General features: G+C 39.0%; 2 protein-coding genes across 2 annotated transcripts in view; one reads left to right on the forward strand and one right to left on the reverse strand.

Moving 5' to 3' along the window:
• Positions 1-16,654, reverse strand: part of LOC311438026 (acyl-CoA (8-3)-desaturase-like) — a 35,168-nt gene that overhangs the window by 9,463 nt on the left and 9,051 nt on the right. The window contains exons 5-7 of the mRNA XM_084521994.1: positions 11,178-11,345; positions 9,911-10,015; positions 8,504-8,563 (exon numbers count right to left, since the gene is read on the reverse strand). Coding sequence (XP_084378120.1) covers positions 11,282-11,345 — 64 coding nt within the window. The 3' untranslated portion in view covers positions 8,504-8,563; positions 9,911-10,015; positions 11,178-11,281. The remainder of the gene's footprint in view (positions 1-8,503; positions 8,564-9,910; positions 10,016-11,177; positions 11,346-16,654) is intronic.
• On the forward strand, positions 476-16,285 carry CSRP3 (cysteine and glycine rich protein 3). The gene is made up of 6 exons (XM_084521991.1): positions 476-602; positions 7,237-7,368; positions 11,991-12,159; positions 13,603-13,738; positions 14,479-14,572; positions 15,632-16,285. Exons 2-6 carry the CDS (start codon positions 7,257-7,259, stop codon positions 15,709-15,711), a joined length of 591 nt encoding a protein of 196 aa, XP_084378117.1. The 5' UTR covers positions 476-602; positions 7,237-7,256; the 3' UTR covers positions 15,712-16,285.

Raw genomic sequence — 16,654 nt, forward strand, 5'->3', positions numbered from 1 at the left:
AAGGTAACAATTAGAAAATTATAGGAAAAAAAAATCTCTGAACTCTAAGAGCTTCATCAGACACACCATTTGTAGATATCAAGTTATGAACTGCTCAGCTGAAGGAAAATTTCTTTGGTTTAAAGCTGTTGAATTCCAGAGGGGTTCCTACAAACAGCTTTACATATGAATAGCTATAGTTATTTTGGCAAATTATTTTTTGCAATGTGACCATTCATGACTAAATCCTCATTTTCAGGAACCACTATCTTATGTTTCACATTTAAGCAATGCAACAGCGACTACAAAACTTTACTCTTTATTTATGATCTATTAGGCTGCATTTAGGAATGCCCTCTAGGCGTCATCTGAGGGGCTGCATTGTTGTCCACCTACTCACAAGTGGACATAAGGGAACAAAATGCCAGGCTTTTGTCAGAAGTTATTTTCAGCTCCATGATAGCAATGGCATTGCTCAAATCCCTGAAGCCCTCTCTCATTCCCCTCCCCTCCCAGCCTATAGGGCCAGCAGTGGTGGCCACTGCATTTAAAGAGTGCAGGAATCCTTCCAGTTCACGTCCTTGGAGGCATAAGAAAACAGGGAAAAACATCAAGCTACTCCGGTAAGTACGCTATATGGGGTTCTGCTGGTAAGGGTTTGGGGTTTTTTCCCCAACAGGTAGTAGAACTTGCTTATTGCTTAAGAAAATGCATAGTGAGCCCTACAGAGCTGACAGCACTATTTAGGTTTGTAGCAGTCAACTGATAAGAGATTCGTCTGGGCTTCTCAGCCTACTTAGTAGCTACTGGTGTTACAAGAACAGGGCTGTGGAGATCCTTGTTAATGAGGCGCGCGTTGACTATGTGCGGGACCAGATAACAGAAGTTTCAGAAACTTTAAAATTGTTCCAGAACTACATAATTGTGTTTTCCACAGCTAGTCCACGTACATATGCTTTCTAAAGCATAAAAATTTACCTGCTCTCAGACTTTCTCAGAGAGAAGTATTCTAGAAAATAAAACAAACTCAATGGATTTAATGTCAGTCACTAATTGGTTTTATATCATACAAGAAAAAATTCTATGCAAACTGGCTAAAAAGAAAAAGGCAAAAAAACAATGTGGGATGAAAGAATTCAGATACTGATTACACAAGCATTAAAGGGCAGCATGATCAGCAAGGTACTCAGAAGAGCCACAATACTTAAAAAACAAAACGTTGCTTACTTTGAAAAGCCATCCATCTAAAAATCAAATTATCTCAAAAAATAAAGCCTTACACCTATATAAAATAATTGATCTCAATCATCATGGCAATGTTTTACAGCCTTTAACAGCTTTGCTTGCCACAAAAAGACTTAGTGCGTGACTATGGGCATAGAGAAGGAAAGGAAGGAAAAGTGAAAGCTGATAGCAGAGGATTAGCTCTGGAAAAAGGAACATCTCATTTGTACAGCGGGGTGCAGCTTTCTGCAGCCACATGAATCCATGTGAAATGGTGAGCGCACGTGCAGGGGGCAGGAAGGGTTGGGTTTTAGATTCCTTTTTGAAGTCACAACTAAATACCTGGTTCTAGTGTCAGGGTACCTTTTGTTTTTTGGTGCCAGCTTAAGTTTCTCTCAAAGTGTGCAACGAGACATTTTTAACAGCAATACAGCATTACTATGAAAGAAAATAATAGATAATTAGGAAGGATACGAAGATTAAAGCAGAAGTTGCAGGCACAGGACTTTTTTTTTCTATCAGCTTTGCCCATCACGTGCTTCATGTCATGTCACTTAAAATCTTTTGTTTCAAAAGCACTCATGGAACTCAGAGTGACCAGTGTCAATGAAAAACCAATGTTCATCTTCCCACATCAGTGTGGAAGATCCCATCCCTTCATCTCTACATGTTGGTTTACCACAGAAATAAAGGAAGAAATGCTAGCCATCACGAGATCATGGTGGAGGTTGAATATATTACACTAATTGACCTAAAAATTGTGTGTATCCATAGTCTGTTGAATGCATCAGAACGTAAGAAATATGATTATCAATATATAACAATACTGCCTCTTTCATTAAGTGAGCTCACTCCTCAAATACAAACATTTTCTCTATTGTAGATTTAGTCTGCTAAGACATACAATGCTTTCCACAATGGATTAGATTTTGACCAAGACACCTTTTGGCGTTTCTGGATGCTGCAGCAAGGATCGTGCTTTACACTGCAGACACATCAAGATAAAACAGAACATTTTGAGCGCTAGCTAGAGAGAAAGAGAAAACCTATAGTGGCATTTTATCACTACTTCTAAATAGAATTGAAATGCTTAAATATTTTTAAAGCAAACAAAGCTTTTGACAATAAGGAATGCTACACTAAGTAACAGTAAAACTGACAGAGAAAAAGAAAATCAACTAGAAACATCAGAAGACATTACTACTCCTTCAGAAGAGACACTATAGATAGAATTCAGTTGCCCTCAGTGCCATTTTAGATGTCCAAAAATACTCAAAATGTTCCTACGAGGCCAACAGATACAAGACAAGGCTGATGAGGGAAGCTGGCTCACTGGAGCAGCAGCCAGAGGCCCGGCAGGAACTGCACGCAACGTGATGAGATCCCCACATATACATAGTGGGATCCAGCTCTACCTTTTCTATCGAGGCTATTCGAAGGTCTTCACAAAGGAAGCCGTGTATTTTTATCCCCACGGGGCTGGTGAGGTGAGCAGCACTGAGGAGGGCTGAGTGAGTCACTGGCTGTCACAGGACAGGGCAGCAGCAGCGCTGTGATTAGATACCAGAAGGGAGTCCTGCCCGTGCTGACATTTCCCACAGACTTCCACAGGGCGAAGAATTCCCAGCATAGCCTCGATGCTTGCACTTCAGCATAGACAGCGATTTCATTTGATATTATTATTCTTTGTTTCTTATAAAAGGAATCAGTGTTTTTATGCTCCTAACCAGGTCTGGGCCAAACAGCCCTAGCTAGGACTGAACCAGAGATGCAAGGCACAGCGCTCCTGCCGGCCCTGGTTCAGCCCCTACACCACAGCAGGATCAGTGAAGTGATCATGAAGACCTACATTTCCCAATCTATTTATCTGCTTCAAAGGCAGCCTGTAGCACATGTGGCACCCTGAGATAACCCTCCCAGCCACACGATAAATGATTTATGCCGTTCACGCAGAAATTACTTGAGCTCTAGACTATCAAACACAGAAGCATTTAGAAAGGAAAACCTACTATTTTGCAAACACACACCAAAATAACGCGCAATATCTTTTTTCACCTACACTGCACTGCCTAGCACTATCTTCTGCTCCTCTAGGAAACTTCTAAGACCGCTACCTCATCCACTTCCCATTTAGATCAATGGATCTAAATATATTTTTGGATGACACTCTTATCAATAGTACTGTGATCAGTGACACACACTCTGTGACAATCATGTTACAGCTAGATTTGTACAGCATGCCTAAAAGCCCAGGAGAAGACAACTCACATTTTTTTCATGCTTGTGAAGAGCACAGAAACACTTCAAAGGCTCCTTTGGTCTGAGGCAAGCCTATATAGTGGTGTTACAATCTAAATAAAGTGAAGCACGTATCCTTGGCTGCACGTCCAATGTGTAATAAATTCTACTCCATGTAGTAGCTGCATTTTGAAATTGAATGATACGAGCTGCTGAATACTACAGCAAGGCCAAGCATGCTCCTCCAGCTTAACAGTACCTGAAGTGCCTGCCAACAAGGGGTAACACTTATATTTTGGTGATCTATGCTAAAAAACAAACAAACAAACAAAACATTTCTAGCAGTCCCTGTAAATTAGCCAGATTAAGATGACAAAACTCAGGGCATTTCAAATGAGTTTAGATACTAGCACCAAATTTAATTAAGTGGAATTAAGACTTTGGGTATAATTTTTGCATGACAAGTAGGAGGCTGAGTTCTATTTGCAGGTAATGCAGACAGAAATGGAATTTATGGCTTGCAGTAATCCTGCTGCACAGGCAGCATCTGCAGGGAGGGCCACTGCCGTTCTGCATTCAGGGAGAATAAAGCAAGAACACAAGGACTGTGGAGTTGCCCTGATCCCTCACCTGGCTATTAAGCCAGCCAGTGCAGACATCATGCCATCCACTACCACTCTTCCCGTAAGGATTCTGGCATAACATTTTTACCGTGACTTCTTTCTCCTACAGCTTCCCATCAGGTGATGCCAAAAAAGCATGGAAAATGTGTATGCATGCCCAGTCATGTAACTATAATTAGCCTCAGGAGCAATGGTTCTTCTAAGAGCTCTAACCACAGCCTGTAGCTATCAAGCATTATCAGACTTTCAGAGATTATTTGTTTCTTTCAGCTAATGATGTAATCAGAATTAGTTTCCAACAAGTCTCCTGTTGCCACAGTTTGAAATACTCTGTGTGTCTCTGAAGGGAACTAGAACAGCAGAAGCAGTTTTACTCTGTTAGTAACTAGAGGTGCAAACCATGTTCTTCCCAGGCAGCTGCCAATGCTGCTGCAGCAGGTACAGGATTCAACTGGCTGCTTGAATCAAAGGAGACGCTGTGAATGCAAAAATCTTGTTTTAATTTTCAATCACAGCACTGAATTTTCTGTCACTGCTCTTCCTTCTCTTAAAATCTTTGACAAGTATTACTTCAATTTTGAAAGAAAAAATAACACTGATACAAAAAATGCTTTAAAAAAGGGAGAACATAAAATGTCAGACAGAGAAAAGATTTTACCAAAGTGAAATATTTCTCCCTATTTCCTTTTCTCCCATTTAAAAGAAATTGGAAAAAGATTTAAACAGCACTTTTTTGTTAAAGCATTCCTGAGTAAGAGGGAAACGGATTTATCATCCATTCCTTGCATACAGTTATTCTTATTTATTTCAGCTACATCAGATCTCTATATTGTATTTCTCCTTCTTTCTTGTTACATCACAAATAAACACAGAGGCAAGCTGAGCTTTCCTCTCTCTCATGCATCATTAGGGTTTTCTAGCTGTCAGAGCAGCAGGAGAACTGACAGGGTCTGAAAGAATTTAATGGAGTAGTTGCTTTATGGCAGCTGAGGACTAGGCTGATTGAGCTAAGGAGCTGGTTCCACTAAGCCAAAATCAGCATCCCAAAGGAGAGCCCGGGTCTTGCAGTAGGGGTCTCAGATATGCTGTCTACTGCAGGTAACAGTCACAGCAGTGATTGGGGATTAAATGGGGTTAGGGATATACTAATAACTGGAGTGCAACAGTGGATACCTCAGGATATGCTAATATCTGGGTTGTTATCAAACACTGATAGTTAAAATGTGCCCACACTGCTGCATCCTCAGTGCCGTTGCTTCAGCATGAGCACACACTCCTATGCTACAGTCCTGTCTTGGTTTTGCCTGGTACTGTTGCCTTTTCCTCTAGTTGCATGATGTTTAGCATTAGTAGCCAGAACTCCCTTCAGCTGCAGGTTAATCTTGTAGAACTGGCAGGTAGAAAACATTAATTTCATTCTGAAATTTAGCAGACATGGGACAGAAGTCACTGAGATTATGAGTAAATGGGATGTTAGAGTCATATGTGCAGACACTGTAAAATGTTAGGGTAAAATGCAAGCTGTTTAAAGTAAGAGCTATGTTACATCACTGCTATGATCATTTCCCCTCTCTTACATGACATCAGAAGAAAATTCTCAGGTGGCAGACTTGATTCAGTAGTGAAAACCCTTTTCTTATTTAAGAATATCTGATAGTGGATTTAATCAAATACAACTGGGACAAGCAGGCTTTGAAAGAACTATAATAAGAAAATGACTGGCTTTCCAAGAAGGACAAAGGAGGCCCGAGCCAGGAGCTTGGAACAACCTGATAATACGACGTGCAGATGACAAGATGACATTCCAGTCTTTCCAGAAACGATGACTCAAACAAGAATACAGAAGGGCAAACCATAGGCTGTGGTCATTTCAGATGGGTGATAGCACAATCGTCAGGAAGGGCACTTACTGTGCCTGCAGTCAGGTGGTGTGCCTTCAGCTCCCGGCTCTGTCACTGTCCTCCTACATGACCTTGGGAAAGGCACTTCAATAGTAACTGCAACAGTAAGCACCACTGCCTTTCTCTCCCATCTTTAGATTTTAGCAACAATTGATGAAGGAAAGCACAGTTTAAGCATCTTAGGAACCTGTCATTACTTTATAATAATTTGCTGCAGCAATAATCCTGCTGCACAGTGACCGCGTTTTATGAGAAACTCAGAAAAGAACAAACTTTCTACTCCAGCATCCTCTGAAATAACATCATACAGTTGTTCAACTTCAAGGTAGAATTTATCCAGCTCTTAATTCACTGGAGAATATAACATCATACTGACAGAGAAAATTGCCTTTATATACATATATATATATATATAATTGCCTATATACATATATCACTGAGGAAGGTCATGCTTTGGAAATGCATAAAGAGCACAATACAGTGTCTCTTCACACAGCCTACAGACAATACTGTTCTGTAGAGAGTTTAAGGTCAAATTCTGTCCAAAGTTTTGCTTTTCAACTCCTGTAAAGCTTAAAAGTGTTTGTTAGCCTTCATTAAAATTTGCCTCATCAGCACAGATGAAAAGAAAGCAAGAACTAAAGGGAAAAGGCTGTGCTAGGATAGAAGGGAGGGCAGGACTGAAATTAAATGACTATACAGCGTAGATTCACTTCTCCAGAAGACGCAAGAATGACCCTATAATCTTTTTACTGAAACACCTCGCAATCATTTAGCATATCTACCATGTACTGTATTTACCTGATTGCATGCTAAGGAACGACCTTATTTACAGAAGAGTGCCATGCAGAGGACCAAGGCTGCCCCCCGAGAGCACCAGGCTGGTGCCCTCACCCCGCGACCTGTCTGCTGTGACATTCCTCCTACAGCACAGATACACAGCGTGTCTGCTCCAAGAGCCATTACGCCAGCCACCATCCCAGCAGTACAGAAGGTCTCCCCAGGTCTGCCTTTCTACGCAGGGCCTGGCACGCAGACCTGTGCTGACTCTCAGCTGCCATCTCACCTCTCTACTAGCAGATAATTTACGAGTGCTGTGGTACAATTCATCCGAGCAGATCCTGGCTCAGGGCCACCCCGCAATAGCAGTTCACTGGTGATGGTGTTGGGAACAATAAGGGGAAAAAGAAAAAAAAAAAAAAAATCAAGCTGTTCTGTTTAAAATAACTCACTTTTTCCATTGCGCTTATTTATGCAATTTGATTTTCTAGGTTGCCCTTTGCATACAAAGATGCCAAACTGGGGAGGTGGAGCCAAATGCGGTGCCTGCGAGAAGACAGTGTACCATGCTGAGGAAATTCAGTGCAATGGAAGGAGTTTTCACAAGACATGCTTCCTCTGCAGTAAGCTGGGCTACACTCTTTTAACTTCATACTGTTTTCATAGCTCTGTAGGGATCATCCCTTAGAGCTAGTAATTTTTCATATTAATTTGCATCCAAGCAGAAACACAATAAAGAAGCTTCGTATTTGGCCTAACTCAACATGTTTGCCCATGGGACACCTACAGCAGGTCATAAACAGACCAACCAAGGTACAGGACAGTAGCCACAGCCAGTGTCAGACCCAATTCCACACAGGGAAAGTTTTGAAAGGCTTATACATCTTAATTCTGAGAAAACTCAAAGGAGAGAGCAGTCACGCACTAATCCTGCTACTTCAAGCACAGCACAGCAAGGCTGACTCTGGAATGACTCTCTAGAAACCTAAGGATCCCATGGGGCCAAAAGAAAATATTCCTACCATAAGCAGCCACACCTTGCACATACTGCATGCAACACTGGAGAGGGGAATGAGATGAGTGAGCAAAGACTTGAGCACATTTGTTCAACCCCAGTATGTTTTAATTAAACCTCTGTAGAAAGTCAGTTTTGAGTTGAGAGATCCTTGTCTGTAAGGATGATTGATTAGTTTAGTTCCAGAGAATAATCCACTAAAGATGAAAACTGGTTCCCCCACCACCATTTTTATTTTATTTTTTTTTAAAGCAACTGAAGGATAGAAAATGATTGCAACTTTTCAGAAACAGCAGTCAACTTTCCGAAAGACCAGTTTGCCACTCCACATCAGCTCTTAATCATCAAGTTTCAATTTTCTAAGCCTTTGCCACTGGGCAATGTCTCTCTCAGGATCTTGACTTCTCTTTTATGAAGCATGATGGTTTTTGTTAGGGATGTTAGAGCGCTGCAGAAATACGGTATCTAGGTAAATCTTGAAGAAATCCTACTCTGTCCCACAGTGTAGCATATTACGGGTTTCAAGTTTAAAAGTCTAGAGGAACTAAATGAACAGAACTCTTGAGACAGAAGTATGTCTTATTAGGATATTATAGTAGATGAGTGTTTTTATAATTAATCCTAAAAAAAATGCACACAGAAAAGATGAAAGATTATCTCTTGCATCAAAATCTCCCACCAACACCCTGCAAGTACTTCAGTCTTCTCCTTCCCCATATTTCCTACAGTCCCATTTCACTCACGGTTTTCCTCAGGCATCTTCGATGTTCAGCAGACAGCTTTCTCTACAGATGAGTTAGCGCCTGAAAAATGAGAGAGAACGTATCACTCCACCTCTGTTTGCCCTTTGTGAAGAGAGAAAACAATTTGATAAGAACTAAAGATAGCTAAATAATGTATTTTGCAGACAACTGAGATTTAGGACCTTTGCGCTATGAAGTTTAGCACAATTGATAGTACTGAATTTAGTTTTTTTACCCTCCTTTCCTGGATAGGTTGAAAACTTTTCCTTCTCATAAATGAGAAAGCTTTTACATGCTTAGATGACACTTCAGCACTGTACAGGACCAGTTCAAAGGACATACATGAGTCTTGTTTGCCCTTCTTCCCATCCCCTGCAAGTGATGCCTAAAGACTAAGAAAGAATTCCCTCAAAACATGTTGTAGTTAATTGACAGCCTCCAGCCAATTCTTACAGATGGTAAAAATCTTAGTTTGGTAAAAACTAGAGACTGCGTATTGCTTCCATGTGCTGCCTGTAACAATTAGTATTATAGATCACAGAAGCTACAGGGAGAGAAGCATGGATGTGTTAATTATGATAAAATATTTAATTGACACTTATGCTTTAGTCAATGCTAGAAAGTGATATGCAAAGAGAAGTCAAATGAATAGACTCTCCAGTGTCTAATAAAAATAAAAAGCTATCATTAACTGTGACACAACAGGACACTTTTCTCTTATGTGCATTCTCAGACACCTAATATTGAAACATAGGTGACTGAAGTTTAAGCTTCAATCTTAGCACAGCTGATTTTGTTTTTAAACAACTCACGATAAACAACAAGCATTCATTAGGTCTGCTGTTTTTATTTTTTTTTTTGTCTATTGTACTCATAAGTGTGAACTAAATTATTGATAGGTTAGATACTAAAAAAAGGATTCCCAGCAGAAGTATGTCTAAGGTCAAAAATTAAAGATGCAGCTAAGCCCAGCTGGCATGTGAGAGGTATGTTAATTGGCTTTATGTTTCCCATGATTCACATACGCTAGCTTTGGACCAGATAATTCAATATCTTGTATCATGTTCGTGGACTTCTCAATGAATCAGTTAAAGGTTTCGTTTCTCAAGACAAGAAAAACAGTCCTCTCTGTACCCATTCTTGGGTACAAAAAAACAATTTAAATCAATTTAGTTGAGCTTTTATTCTATCTGACCTGGCACATGAAAAACGCTAGTATTTTTGGATCACAAAGTTAAATTTGGGCAAAATTACAGGCAATTCAAACCAACCTGTTAAGACAGTAAGAATGAGATATGTGGAACTATAAAATAATGGTATCTATACTCCATAGTTTTTCCCTACAGACAGTTTTTAAAGCTTCTTTCCAACAAACCTTTCTCCTTGCACAGATTGCTGTTTACGTACCTTGTTTCCCTGTCAGGTTTTGCTTAAAACACAGCTGTGACGGACATTTGGCAGGATCTCTTGCCATAAACCTGAAACTTCTTAGTGCCAGCTTGCAAACAGTATCTGTTAGCAGATGACAGGTCTCAAAGTTATTTCAACAATAGCACTTCAAGGGCTTTTGCTCCATCTGTTGTGGCGGATTGATACTCTATCCCTACAGAGCCAGAAATAGAAACACTTTATCTACTGCTAGAGTTTCCATCATCCCTTAACTCCTGCAGCAAACATAATTATAATCCCAAAGCAGAAGAGACTGCGGCACAAAGTGATCAAGTTCACACATTTACAGAAGCCCCTCATTTTATTTCTGTTAATTAAACAAGTCCTTGCAAATTATTTTCCCATCTACACACTACAGCAATGGAAACAAAGCTCTAATGTCACCTTAAATCCTTAAATTCTGACTTGAATGAATTTGAGAAAAAACTCACAGCAGGACAGTTAAACGTAGGGGGAAAAAAAGGACTAATCAAACACTCAGAGAGCTTTACTAGAGGCTTGATCTTCCATCCATACTTGCGCAATTGACATATTTGTGTTACTTACATGAACTAAGCAACTGTTTTCCAAGCTATCAATGGGACACACATGACTGGAGAGCCCTTTGTGATATGTGCACCTGGTCAAAGGAAGTTGAAGAGAACATTATTTCCCTACACTCCCCCACTCTCCTCCCCCAGCAGCTACTGCGGACACACTGCACAATTTGTAAAAAAGTGTTTTGTTTTGTTTTTAGAATTATACTACAAAATCCATTTTTTTTATAGGCATTCATAACTGAAAGCTTCATCCTCTCTTGATGGGGTGAGGACTGTCCACTGAGTTTCCAAACCAGCGTGGCATACACAGTCACCAAGCACATGAAGACTGCCACTACTATTTTTTACTTTCGTTATTGTCCAGGTTTCCATGCATATAAAGTAAGGAGATTCATGCTGTCCCGGTAACAGGATTTGGTCATAAAAAGATGACCAGATTTCAGATCAGCAAAGCACCCCAGAGAACTCAGATTTATCTACCTTACCTTCCATGCACATTTGCTGAGAGAAAGCATGCACAAGACCAAACTTAGCTATGTTTGTTGGCTCAAGATGTGGACTGTGTTTCTCAAAACATAGATACTTGTCTACTGAGACCTCAAATAAGCAGCTGTTAGCACTCATTAACTTTGATCCTTTCAACTAGAAGCTAGATTTAAAGTAGTGACATAGAGAGTATAACTTACATTCCATTATGCACGTGGCGCTCCTGTGGCATCTTCTGTCCAAAAGTCTCCAAGACCTTTTCTGGTGAGCTAAGCCACGCGGTATTTCTCCATAACAAATACGACTAGCAGGAGGTCCTTGTGGTCTCAGAATCTACATCATCGTGTTCTTGTCGTCCTGGAATAAGTCTAACAGAGTTGAGAAAATCAGGTATTTGGAATCACTGCTTCCTCTGGCACTACAGCCCCAAAAAATGAAATTATATAAATAAAGAAAAAAAAAAATAAGTTAAATACATATATATATATATATATATATACACACACATATACATATATACACATATATATATATATATATATATATATCCTGCTTGATTCTGACTGGACAGTGCAAGTATGTTACATTCTCTTTTTAAAACTTGCCAGCCTAAAATATGACAGGTTGGCATGAGAAAACCACTCCACACTCAGGGGAACTATACTGAAAGGTGCAGATGCACAGTAGAATCGACACCCCTACAACCTCTCCCTTGTTTTTAGGGTTTGGGATGATTACTTCAGATCCATCTTTGGCCTCACAGATCTAGAAAAATTGTCTTGACAAGCCCAAGATTTTTCTGGGGTTAGAGTGTAACTGGAGAGCGCAAACATTGTGTGCATGAACAATTACATCAGCAACAACCCAGTGAAGCTTTATACTGACTACGCACTAAACCCCTTCTTTTCCTGTATTTTTTGAAGATGAACAAAAATAAACACTATTATCTGAACCCCGTTAATTTAACTTTGATACACAAATGTTTATCCGTGCCTCTCTTTTCCTGTTTTTAGTGGCTTGCAGAAAAGCTCTGGACAGCACCACAGTAGCAGCTCACGAATCTGAAATCTACTGCAAAACTTGCTATGGAAGAAAATATGGTCCCAAAGGCGTTGGCTTTGGACAAGGGGCAGGATGTCTCAGCACTGACACTGGGGATCATCTAGGCTTGAATCTGCAACAGTGAGTTAAATCCCACTGACAGCACTGTCTGTTTTTCTGATACCACTTGTCACTTAGTGGGGTATATATGGTATAGAGGGATATTTTATTCTGTTCCTAAAACAATACGCAGTATGAGTGGCTGAACAGAACTTCCTACAACCTTTTCTTCAGTGGACACAGCAGTGTACCATTTATTAATAATTTCCAGCCTCTGTAAGCTCTCTTCATGAATTTCCTCCTCCTTCAATTGGCAGCAGCAGTCTTTTTATGCCACAACAAACCTACGCTGCAATCACTGCAATTGTAATTTGCCAGGAGTAGCACTGTGATAAAGATCACATTCGCCATAGAACATAAGAATTTTCTTTATCTTATCAGAGCCTAAGATACAGTTAAGTTTTACTGTTAGACAAATAATCACAATACCACATACTGTTACTCCTCTCAATACAGAAATAACGTTTCTAAATCCTCCCTGTGGCTTGAGCAATACTTGCAAGCACACGGAGAACATGACCGAACAAAGGGATTCCCATGGGATAGCATCTCTAAAAACCCTCAGCTCCACATAATTATGTCTGACAGTACATTTCTAAACTATTTTCCTACGATTCTCAAAGCTGCACATTTCAAAATAAAAAAAATGTTGTCTTCTGCTATTACTATAAGGGAACTCATCAACAAATATGCTAGGCAGGTAATAACAGCTCAAATAACTTATTTAACTGTACTCCCAAGTAAGATATACATCCACTGTGGGCAGAGTTCTGCATCCAGAACTGTTATGTCCTGTAGATTTAGTGACCTGTTGCAGTCCAACAACCTGATAATTCACAAGTAGTTCTGTCAATGACTTTAAGCAAGCACAAGGACATAAAGCACAAAGTCCAGAAATATAAAGCAAAGCTTTATTTTTCTGATGCTTTTGACCTCAGGTCACCTAAGATCCATGGTTTCTTGTCAAAATGTTGCAGTGAATAAAAATAAAACAACAAAAAAGAGCATGCAAAATCAAGTTTTTTTTTTTTTTTTTTTGTTAGCTTGTTTTTCAAGATCTGCTCACTGAGTACTAGCAGGTAGCCAGTTACAAGAAGTGGGGGTCCTTTGCTTCTTTTTCTCTTTTTTCCTTTCAACAAAAACAAAATCTATTTTTTACTTCCACTTTTCATTAAATGTGGCTACCGTTAGCTCCATTTACTCAGTCCAGTACAGGAAATATCAGTGGCTATGGTATCAGCTTTTCAACTACGCAATACAACATGTCTTTTCTATCTAAGTGATTCTGTGATCCTATAACAATTCCAGTTTCTTTTTTTCCCCCTTTTGCATGTCCTAGACTACTAATTTAGTATTTCTCCCCTTAGAAAAACAAACAAAAAACAAACACCACAACCTCAAATTTCTAAAATGAAGATAGCATTTTAAGCAGTATTTTAAAAACACTGAAAACTTCTGTTGTAGGGGGTCACCCAAGCCTGCTCGCCCTTCTACACCAACTAATCCTTCAAAGTTTGCCAAAAAGATTGTCGATGTGGATAAATGTCCCCGCTGTGGCAAGTCAGTGTACGCTGCAGAGAAGATAATGGGAGGAGGAAAAGTAAGTAGTTACTAAAACACTAGGATAAAAGCTTTTCAAATGGAGATAAACTATAGCTAATCATTCCCTGAAGTTTTTACTCAGTCTTGATGAAGAAAATATGAAGATGATTTCTTCATATTCATAAGAAGATGATAACGAATTGGTAAAGTCTGATACATCGCCTATCAGGTTTAAAGTCATGTGCTCCTGCATAAGCCTGAATTTTCTGCATCTTGTTGATGTCTGTGGAACAACCCTTCCTTTGGCTACTGTACAGGCTGCCTCCTCTGCCATCGTCATCCTACCAACACCTCTTGGAATAGTTCTAATTTAAACATTTATTTGTAGTGGCAAATGCAGATGTATTAAAGATTATATTATTCTAAAGATTATATTAAAAACACTTATTTTCTTTGACTAAAAAAAGGAAAGCCAGCATCCCGTGACATGCTGACCCTCTGCTCTGAAATCTCGCTAGAATATTACCTCCGCATACAAAGGGAGAGGCCACTATGAGAGAGCACTATCTAAGGCTCTCTGTGTTTTACTAGAGCTCTATTAACAAGCAAGTTGCTAGGTAAGATGTTAAATAATAATGGGATAATAAAGTGAGATAAAAAAAAAAAATCTAGAAGGACAAGAAGTGAAAGCCTTAAGAGCAAGAAGACAGTTTAGGCAAAAGCAACAGTTAGTTGTTTCTTGCATCTGCTAGCTGTGCATTTGCTGTAACACACAATGAATTGTCTTCATTTCCTCAGCCTTGGCATAAGACATGCTTCCGCTGTGCTATTTGTGGCAAGAGTTTAGAATCTACCAATGTTACAGACAAAGATGGAGAGCTCTACTGTAAAGGTAAGGATTGCAACGACCTCAACTAGGTTATCGAGTCAACGTAAGATTATTCCTTTTAGACCTAGTATTGCCATCAAGATTTACTGCTGCATGTTTAACTACTACATGAATTTTCATTTTATTTTCACAACTTTCCAAAAACAAAGAAAGAACTACGGCAGCATTGCAATCACATCTGCTATGAATATTTAAATTTTAAATCTGTAATTTTTCTACAAATACAACATCCTCTCTGATTTATCCTCAGACCTCCTAACAGGAACACTGGCTATACCTGCTGGGCAAATTTTTGTACCTACACAATCTCACTCACTCCTAAAAAAAAATAAATAACTAAATCACAAATATACAGATAGATCTTTGAAGGTCATGATCCCAATTGGAATTCTTGCCAGGAAGAATTAAAAGATACTTCTGCTATATTGATCGTAGAGAAGAAAATGTGTTCATGCTAACTTATACATCCAGATATTCTTCTCAGATCAACAAACCTTGCAGATTTCACTTAACTATGCAAAACAGCTTAAGGAGCAAAGTACATGTATGCCAAGTTTTCATATCCTATGCTGAACTCTACAGAGTCCTAAAAAATACTTAGTTGCACAGTCTGACAACAGCATGTAGTCAAACAGGCATATTTTGACAAATATGCTGACCATTATTACTTAAACAGAATTGTGATAAACAAACATGCATACACTTAGCAATACGCAGTTAATGTGGCATTGCTTAAGCTACCATCAAAAGCTGGCTGGACTACGTTCTAGTTCTTTTAACCTCCTTTGAAAATCTCTGATGGTCCGTATGGATGGGAAGGCAGTTTTAAAGAAAACATTACCTAAATCATACATATAGTTTCTGACTTTTTTGGAGAAGATGCGACACTTCCGTTTAAGTCAAATGTGTTTCACTATTAGACTCTGTTGACACTATTGAGAAAGATATTCACATTTCCTTCTTTTTATCAACTTGTATTTGGAACTAGTACTAAAGACACAAGTCCTTTACCTGGACATGAAAACATTTCAAATATTATTTACCCTCCTCCTTCTTTTGCAGTTTGCTACGCAAAAAATTTTGGTCCCAAAGGAATTGGTTTTGGTGGCCTCACTCAAGCGGAAAAGAAAGAATGCGAATGAGAAGTGGATGCAACAGAGTCTGCTGTTGATGTTAGCAGATAACAGTTGTCAAGTAAAATAAAAACATCACGTATTGCTAATAAACTAGGGCATTTGTTTAATATCCTCCACCTTGCAGAAAAAGCTTGCAAACTTGTATCATAAGAAATTCTTAGAATAGCCTAAAAAAAATTACAGTGATGAAGTTAGATTTACGTTTAGAGCAAATAAGGACACAAACTTCTGTTCAAGGAACATTATTGCTTCTTAAACTACTATTTACCACATTTTAGACTGAACTTTGAAAGACTCAGCATACTGTCCCATTAAGACAGAGATATCTTATGGATCACACAGTGGTAAAGGTCAGAGTGTTCTGACTTAGGCCAGTTTCCTAGCGGTGTTTTGAACATTTTGATGTTATTTGTATTATGGCAAAGTAGATGTTACTCACTTTGAGACAATTAAAAAGTACCTAGAATTCTCTCTCAAAGGGAGCTATTTCTTCAGAAATAGCAAGTTTTCTTAGAGTACAGCGTTGTCAGTTTTGTTATTGTATGTTTTCAAGCTACAATAAAGTACTCATATTGCTTCACATTTTTATTTCAATGTGCTTGTGCTTTACGTTCCAAAATGTCACAGATTAATGCATTTCACTGAGATGAATTAAACCCTCTATTTCATAACTGCAAGAATTCTCTCATCACTTTGCTTTAGTCTACGTTGTCAGCTCCAGACAGTATTTAACTTTCATTTTCTGATCTTGATCTGTTTCTCTGCTAGTTTTCATTACTGTTTTGACCTCTATTCAAACACGCTCCAAGAAAGCCGAAGTACCCACAGATGAAATATTTATGCTGATAACTGTACAGCATGAATTCCTTTTTTTTTTTTTTTTCCATGCTGGGAAGAAAAAAAAAAACACATTGTAATGGGCTAGCTGGAGAACTAAGACACTTCATGA

Source organism: Aythya ferina (genome assembly GCF_964211825.1).
Source record: "Aythya ferina genome assembly, chromosome: 5".
Lineage (NCBI taxonomy): Eukaryota > Metazoa > Chordata > Aves > Anseriformes > Anatidae > Aythya > Aythya ferina.